The sequence below is a fragment of the Danio rerio genome, chromosome 24 (assembly GCF_049306965.1).
Source record: "Danio rerio strain Tuebingen ecotype United States chromosome 24, GRCz12tu, whole genome shotgun sequence".
NCBI classification, from domain to species: domain Eukaryota; kingdom Metazoa; phylum Chordata; class Actinopteri; order Cypriniformes; family Danionidae; genus Danio; species Danio rerio.
The window spans coordinates 21,138,627-21,147,834 of NC_133199.1; the positions used below are offsets into that span (position 1 = coordinate 21,138,627).

The 9,208-nt window shown below is 36.5% G+C and overlaps 1 protein-coding gene across 1 annotated transcript; it reads left to right on the forward strand.

Moving 5' to 3' along the window:
- The first annotated feature begins 1,256 nt into the window (after nt 1–1,256).
- Nucleotides 1,257–8,156, forward strand: spag6 (sperm associated antigen 6). Its single transcript, NM_001002210.1, has 11 exons — nt 1,257–1,395; nt 1,581–1,676; nt 3,102–3,268; nt 4,812–4,995; nt 5,077–5,282; nt 6,407–6,580; nt 6,920–7,072; nt 7,204–7,395; nt 7,510–7,626; nt 7,725–7,870; nt 8,000–8,156. Exons 1-11 carry the CDS (start codon nt 1,371–1,373, stop codon nt 8,061–8,063), a joined length of 1,524 nt encoding a protein of 507 aa, NP_001002210.1. The 5' UTR covers nt 1,257–1,370; the 3' UTR covers nt 8,064–8,156.
- Nucleotides 8,157–9,208: the final 1,052 nt, after the last annotated feature.

The window sequence follows — 9,208 nt, forward strand, 5'->3', positions numbered from 1 at the left end:
AGTAGTTGTTCGACGTGGAAAGCAAATTAATTTTTGTTATTTTGAAAGGAAAGTGGTTAAATATAAAATATTAATAACGTGTCATAAAATCCCTTGTTTTAAGTTTATTGAGTGGTAGAAATGACCAAATGCTAACAGTGGGCATATTTTATGACATAGCCTAGGCCTGTTGATCTGGCATTGTCTTAAAATAATAAAACAATAATAATAATAATTTGGGGAAAGTTTATTTCTCCAATTATTAATAACCGTCTGTGTCAGATGTTTGCTTTGTCTTGACAGATGTCATGATAAACCGTACGAATAGGTAGGCAATATTCTTCATGTAATTTTAAACACTATTTAAACAAATGAATTGAAAGGTCATTGCTCTTTATGCGAGCATGTATTTAAGTGGCATTTAAGTAGGTTTAATGTAAAAAAAAACTCCTCAGTCTTGAGATGAATTTTGAAGGCAGCAAAATTTTCATTAAATTATTGCAAATCCAATATTGCAGTGTAACAACCTAAATAAAAAGATTAAATTATAACATTTAAAAATTCTAAAACACAATGTGCATTGTGCTTGACTAAAAAGTTAGATTTTTCATTTTTTATTTTTGTTTAATGTTAGTATAGCATGTGTTAGTTACACAACAAAACTGCGCATAAGACATTTATATACGGTCTGCATACAGCCGACACTAAGAATAATCGTAAATTTATTATTTTTTGGTACCCAGCACAAATGACTGTATTATCCAACCTCAAGGTTACTTGAGGTTAAGACCTGACTTAAAAAGGCAAAAACTGAAGTGAACAAGCACGAAAGTTATTCTGCTGCAGCACGACGACAAGCTAATTATTCACGAACTACCACTCACTTTCCTAACTATTTTCCAAGTTTTTTTAATGAAAATAAATATGCGAACTTGAGGAGTAATTACTAAATGTCACTGTTGTTCTGATTGCAGTTGTCTGTGCGGTAACCTAAAGAAACTCATGTGGGGGCAGCTGTTCGCCCTCGCAGCTGCTCTGCCCCGATATCCCACATTCATCGACCGTTCGTGAATCTCGTTTAATATCCCAATCTAATTAGGGATTATTTAACGCGCTATTACATCTGGACATTAACTGTAAACGGCAACGATGCCCGACTTTGAAAGAACATGACTGTTTCACACGAAACATTCGGAAGAACATTGACAGCAAGCTCATTGAAAAAGAAGTGCATTTCACTTCCGGTTTGTTACCAAGACAACAGTTGCACGCCTCCTGTAAACTCAGTCACAACAAACGCTATTTCCTAATGGACGTTTAAACGCGTATTTCTGTGGCATAATCGCAGCTTTTTTATCGTTTTTACTCTGATTTTGGATTTTAATAAAATTATGAGTCAACGACAGATTTTGCAAGGTGAGAAAGTTAGATTGAACAATACAATGATAACATAGATGTAATAATACAATCGTTTAATTACAAGTTAATTACATGTACTAGAGTTTGTTTACTTTTTTGCAGTTTATTGACATTAATGTCTAATGACATACCTGGCTATTGCTGTCAGTATGAAGCACCAAATTATTGTTATTATTTTGCAGTGTTTGAGCAGTACCAGAAAGCAAGAACCCAGTTTGTACAAACTGTTGCAGATCTTGCTACAAGACCACAAAATAGTGAAACCCTTCAAAATGCTGGTGAGTATCTGTGTAAAAAAAATGTTATGAGAAAGGCAAATGAAAGGGCATCTGAAAACGCTTTTTATGCTACAGAACAGGTAATAAAATTTTATAGTGAAAAATTTTATAATTTTTATAATATATATAATATTTATTATTAACTCTAGTTGCTGATCATATGTGAGCTCAATAATACTTAAGTTGAGTAGGCGGTACTGTTCATTGTAATTACAAATAATATAACGTTATGGACATAATGTATTAGTTTACACACATATCTCTTTGTTTGAAAACTGCTAACGTTATACCCATACTTTAAAGCCAGAATTATTAGCTCCCTGAATTAATAGGCCACTTGTTTATTTTTTCCCCAATTTCTGTTTAACAGAGAGATTTTTTTCAACACATTTCTGAACATAAGTTTTAATAACTAATTTCTAATAACTGATTTATTTTGTCATTGCCATGATGACTATATTTGACTAGATATTTTTCAAGACACTTCAATACAGCTTAAAGTGACATTTAAAGGCTTAATTAGATTAATTAGGCAAGTTAGGGTAATTAGGCAAGTTATTGTCTAACAAGGGTTTGTTCTGTAGGCTAGCGAAAAAAAATAGCTTAAATGGGCTAATAAATTTGACCTGACATTTTTTTTTAATTAAAAACTGCTTTTATTACAAATAAGACTTTTTCCAGGAAAAAAGATTATCATACGGTGAACATTTCCATGCGCTGTTAAACATAATTTGGCAAATATTTAAAAAGAAAAAAACTCAAAGGGGGGCTAATAATTCCAATAGTATCTGGATGCAGCCTTTATGATGCAAGCTGAGATTGCATCACTCAGCAATGCAATGTCAGACACAATGCACTCAATGGAGTGAGTGACGTCACTGTGATGGTTAGGGGTGGGGTTAGGTGAGTGCATTAAAAAGCATTGATGCAGCTCAGATTGCACTGCACCAGGTCTGCATCCAGACCCCTCTCAATATTTCTGACTTCAACTATAATGTATCATAAGATGTAATATAAGACATTATGAATGTTGTTACAAATTTTTTGAATTATTTTTTATACTTATTTCACAAATTCAAAACCCAGCCTTCAAAATATTTCTACTTAAATGTCACAACTGATGGAAGAAGCAGTGAAGTTCTTTGTACCAGAAAATAAATCAATATCTGTTGAACTTTCACCAGAACACAGTTTAAAGCATAGTTCAATGTTTCTGAACAAAACATTTCATAAATCAAGTCACGAGGTAAACTAATCAAGTTACATTAAATGAATTGTACGGCATATGCAATATGTGATGTATTTTACAACCTAGTACAACATGATTTGAGTTTTTGAAATTATATCCTCCTCTCATCTGCTCTCAAATGTCTTTCCACTCCTGTTTTCTCCCCTGCACAAATGTGCTCACTCTCTTTGGCTTAGGTGTAATGTCCCTTTTGAGGCCTCTCCTTTTGGATGCAGTCCCAACTATTCAGCAGACAGCAGCTCTGGCTCTCGGAAGGCTTGCCAACTATAACGATGACCTGGCTGAGGCTGTAGTAAAGGGAGACATTCTTCCTCAGCTTGTGTACTCCCTGGCTGAGCAAAACGTAAGTTTCTTTTGCCTAGTCTTTTAGATTTAATTCATGCCTAAATTTGCTTTTGTATATTGCAAAAAACTTGTAATAGTACTTTCAGCAAAGCAAACCATGTTTTTAACATTTTTATATTATATATATTATGTTTGTCATTTAATGCAAATATGTATACCGTATGTAATATGGTAAATAGCAGTGGGATTTATGACTATTAGCAGTAATGCAGTTTATCACACAAAGAACGGGTATTAAATTGTTTCATTATGAATACATCATCCCCAGATTTCAGGCCACATCTTGGTTTGACTACTAGAAAAATCTCTGATCATTGTCCAGAATAACTTAGCTGAGAGAGAAAGAAAGAAAAAAAATTATTTGTGGTCCAGGCTCTACTCCAAAACTCATTTTTGTATTACTATTATGCTGTTAAAGAAGGCTCATCAGAAGCATTAAACACTTCACACAGAACATTTTATAAAATTAAATTATTTTGAATGCAAAACAAGGACTGTTTTATTAAAGTGGTCATAAAATGAAAAATCTAAATGTTCCTTATATTTACATATATAAAAAGCTAGTTTAAAATCTGGACCGCTGCTATCTATAAGCACAAAAAAAGCAATTGTCTATGGCCTTGGACCTGATGACAGAAATCCATTACTTCAACAAAACGATACACAAAGTTAACCGATTAAGACAGTCATCATGAGACTAGGCTGTTGGCTATTTTATAGTAGAACTATAACTCACCCGAAGTGGAACTAGTTAATTTAAATGTGGGTTCCATCCTTGAGAGGAGATGAATCAATTCCAACTTTATCCAAAACACATTACAATTAGAAAAATGTAAAAAGACAAAAAATCTGAAAAATCTGTTACGTGTTATAACAATCGAATGACACACGGTAAAGGGCTGAACTACTGAAATACATTTCAATTGTGTTTAAAGAAGCCTCCCATATTGAGAATGAAGTCACATGAATTGCTCAGGTGTGATTTTTTTACACAGACTTCAAAAGAGTGTAAAAATCTTGGTTCTGTGGGTCTCATCTTTCAATTTGGATCCTTATTTTGTATTTTCTATTGGATTCCAGTCAGGTGATTGGCTGGGCCATTCTACAACTTGATTTTCTTTTTTTGAAAGCATTTGTGAGTTACTTTGGCTGTGTTTTGGATAATTGTCTTGCTGTAATATCCACCCTGGCTTCATCATCTTGTTAATGTAGAGGTCAGCTTGAAGCAGCTGTAATAATTTACAATGATAAAGGTTAGATGGTTGCTGAATAACTACTAAGAGATTTCAGCTGCTGTCTGGGCATTCACTAATTTGGTGAATTGAATTGAATTAATTTCTACATCTTCTTTTCTTCATGTGTTCAATACTTTTTCCCAGTGTCCTAAGTTTTTCTCAGAGGATGAAAAAAATAAAACCTTGATAAATTCTATAAATATCTAAAGCTGCATTTCAGGACTGCTTGTCATTCCTTTCTTAAGTGTAATTAATATATGATTGCTTTGTCCATTCCCCTATGAATATATGGGATATGAAAGACAGCGATTCTATAAGAAAGCTGCTGCATTCGTTCTTCGGGCTGTTGCTAAGCATTCCCCCGAGCTGGCCCAGGCTGTGGTGGACTGTGGAGCAGTGGACGCTCTTGTCATCTCCCTGGAGGAGTTCGATCCTGGGGTCAAAGAGGCTGCTGCATGGGCTATAGGCAACATCGCCAGACATAATGGCCGTAAGTGTAAAGCTAAAAGGGTTTTTTAATGTTTACGGTAATGTTGCCCTAGCTGTTCATCTTTTCTCTCCTGGTGTGCAGAGCTGTCTCAGGCAGTGGTTGATGCTGGAGTTGTGCCTCTGCTCGTGTTATGCATCCAGGAACCTGAAATAGCCCTGAAGAGAGTTGCTGCTTCTGCTCTGAGCGATATAGCCAAACATTCTCCAGAGCTGGCTCAAACTGTGGTGGACACAGGGGCAATCGCACACCTTGCACAGATGATCCTAAACCCAGATGCCAAATTGAAGGTCACAAAGCCTACAGATATTATAATCAATGACTCGCAAAGGGATAGTTCAGCCAAAAATGAAAATCTGTCATTGTTTACTCATCCTTTACTTGATTCAAACCTTAATGAGTTTCTTTCTTATGTTCAACACAAATAGTGAGTTTAATTTCATTTTTGGGTGAACTATATTGTTAATGGTTTTTTTCATACTTGACATAATAAATCTTTGTCATTCTAACCCCCCTGGAAAATGCAATCTTAGGTCAGTCTTTCGCGTTTCACATCACTCAGAGGTTAAGAATTAATCCTGGGCATTTGTAAACTGACATTTCACACTGTACATTTCCAAACCCCGAGTTAACATTCTTAATGCTCTTGGGGTGAATGACATTTTAGAACCGTATTTGGACTTACGTACAAACTTAGTCCTGGAGGGTCACTGTCCTGCAGGGTCTAACTACAGCTTGACTTAACACAACTGAATGTGTGTGCTAGGACATTATATATTAAGGAATGTAGGGATAAAACTTTCCTTAACACCACTTAGCACAGTTTGACAGTTTATGCAATACAGGATGTTAACGTTCACAGCAGATGCGCTGCTAACTAGGGTCACTGTAAAGAAGGAAGAGTTAGTACCATTCTAGACACCATGATAAGAGAGGGGGCCCAAGGGGGAAACCACTACAATCCCCCTACAAGATCGACACGGGCCCAAGGCACAAACTGTCCAGGGGGCCCAGTCGTGCGTAGCCAGACTTTCAGACTGATGACAGAAGGTCTGGCCACCATAACAGCTATTATTGGCCATTATAGGACTGCTCAAGAGGCTGTCTGAACAAAATGTAAACCAACCAATATCTACTTGTTTTGTATATTGTAAAGTTTAAAAATATGGTGTTTCTCAGATATCTTGTACAATTCAACCAATGTGGACTTCAAGATGTGCTTTCTATATTGTGTACCCTATGCATCAAACATTACATCAGTGGCAACAGGGCTTCAAGAGGAAAATAAGTGCAACCCCTACTTCTAAATTACAAATGTGTTTTAAAGCTATGCTTAAAAAAATGATTAGCCCCAGATTAAGTGCACGGTTAAAAGCCTTAATTTAACAGTGTACTCTTTTACTCCTCTTTACAGAGGCAGGTTTTTTCAGCTCTTGGTCAAATCGCCAAGCATTCTGTTGATGTAGCTGAGATGGTGGTGGAGGCTGAGATATTCCCTGCTGCACTCGTTTGCCTAAAGGACCCTGATGAATATGTTCGGAAGAATGTTGCCACTCTTATTCGGGAAATCACAAAACACACCCCCGAGGTACCTACCACATACATAACATACCCACTAAATGATTTCAAGATGCTTGGGTAACTTTGGAATCTCCACTTTGTCAGCTCTTTGACACCCCATGTTTAAATAGCATGGTGTGAGGCAGCTAGTCTGTAAACCATGGAGAATGTGGGTCTGTTATTTATCACTAGTGCAACACAGGAAACAGACAATTGGAAACCACATTGCATCATCCATTTTTTTTTCACCTGCCTAAATTGTATTTTATTACATTATTACATTTCTGGTCTGCCTTGCTAATTGTTTATTATTATGTCACACTGGTTTGTGTGTTTGCTTTTTACTCACTGTGTGTTTCCGTCTCAGCTGTCCCAGATGATAGTGAATGTGGGGGGCGTAGCAGCTGTGATTGACTACCTCGGGGACTCCAAAGGGAATGTACGCCTGCCGGGGATCATGATGCTGGGCTACGTGGCTGCACACTCCGAGAACTTAGCAATGGCTGTGATTGTATCTAAAGTCTGTTTTCATTACTCAATCTTAAAACTTAAATTATGCACACCAGCATTAAAAGGTTTAGGCATTAGAACAGTCGTGTATTGCTCTCATATTAACTAACTATTTTCATATTTAATTCTCCACTTCTATAGGGAGTGCCACAGTTGGCTATCTGCCTTGAGGAAGAGCAAGAAGATCACGTCAAAGCAGCCATAGCTTGGGCATTTGGCCAAATCGGTCGACACACACCTGAGCATGCAAAAGTAGTTGCTGTGGCTAATGTGTTCCCTAAACTCCTAAACCTCTATTTGGACACAGAGAGTTCTGAAGATCTGCAGGTCAAGGTGAACAAAGACATATTTGTGACTGATAGGGGTGTGTATTCATTTGGATGTTTTTTCACTGATTTTTAGACCCTAATGGTGTCTTCTATTGGCTTTGTGTTTGTACTCAAAAAGGCCAAAAAGGGACTGAAGAGCATCCTTCAGAAGTGTACTTATCTACCAGCACTGGAGCCTCTTCTCTATGAAGCTCCCAGCAACATTCTTAAACATGTCATCTGCCAGTTCAGTAAGGTAGCAGGAACATATTGCTTTTATTATCAAACATTTGAACAATGTGTTCTTACTGAGAACTGCTTAAAATACTTTACTGTTTCTTTTCAATCTCAAAGGTTCTTCCTCATGACAGCAAGGCACGGCGTTTGTTTGTTACCAGTGGTGGCTTGAAGAAGGTACAAGAGATCAAAGCAGAACCTGGTTCTGCAATTCAGGAATATATTAATGCAATCAACAACTGTTACCCTGAAGAGATTGTCAGGTACATGCACATTTATATGCATAATAAAAAGCACCATATCAAAATATTTTAAACCAAACAATGTGGTTCTGTATTGATTTGATATGTTGTATGATTTTTTTTTCAATTAAATGTTTTCTGCTTTTACAGATATTATTCCCCTGGTTACTCCGAGACCTTGCTGGAAAGGATTGAAAAATATCAGCCAACATGACTTTATGAAACACTAAAACCACTCCATTTTAAACACTTGTGAAAAACAAAGAAGTAAATAAAATGTAATAAAGAAATTAGCAATAGCAATGAATTTAATTTAGTTTGTTTGTCTTGTTTCATGTACAATAGGCCTGTTAAACAAAAGTATATTTTATAGTGGTGTGGATTATTGTGTTTGTAATTAATCAGAGACAACAAAGCTTAGTTTAACCTATTTTTTAAAACTCTGTCTTTGAGAAATCTTGGTCTACAACACGAAAAGGTATTTTATCACATACACTCAGTTATTGTTTGTCGATTTTAATTCCTTGTAATCTTAAATGACTGCTAGATCACTTTAGTGACTAGGCCTAAGTAAAGGAAGTGTATTTAAGCATTTTAAACAAGGTCTAATCAAGACAGCCGTGTTACTGCTTCGGACAGCAAAAACCGTATAAGCCTACGGAACAAATCATGTTAGAATTACGGGCTCTTTCCCGTGTTTAAATCTTTCCCAACTGTAAATGAAATCCTGAGGGCATGGAGACTGCACAAAGATTTGTAGGCTTTTAAAAATATCAGTGAAATAAATATATTGTTGAATCCAACCCTCTCAAGAGAGTGTTTAATCCTCATTTGCAAGTAACTCGTCCTCGCCCTTAACAGGCGTTGTACGTCGTGTACTGCTGTCACCGTTATCGCTCTGTGGAGCAAAGAGCAGACCGCTTGATTTCAATCCGCAGTACGGTAGGCTGGCAACACGATCGTTAGACTTAATACCCTTGCCTGGATCATTCACAGCAGGGCCTCAATACATGAGTCAGCGCTGTTTTCATGTACAGTCTCTGGCAATTTGTGCATAATTTACCTTAATGAATTTAAAAACAAACGTATACAAAAACATCAGTTGTGAACCAATTTTATACAGCTGCAACAGACTAATTATTTAGTGATGTTTAAAAAAAAGGTTAGTGGCCCTGAGCTACTAGCATTTTTACATTTCATGCCGCGCATTTAAGCGTTCGTGTTGTTTAGGAAACTCCCCAGAAAAGGATCATGGAAAATGACAATCGATTATCGAGAAGGAGGTTTTATTAATAATCATGGATTCACTTGTTATCGCCCCCTGCCGTCTGATTTGTGGATTGAAGAACAGCTGCTAAA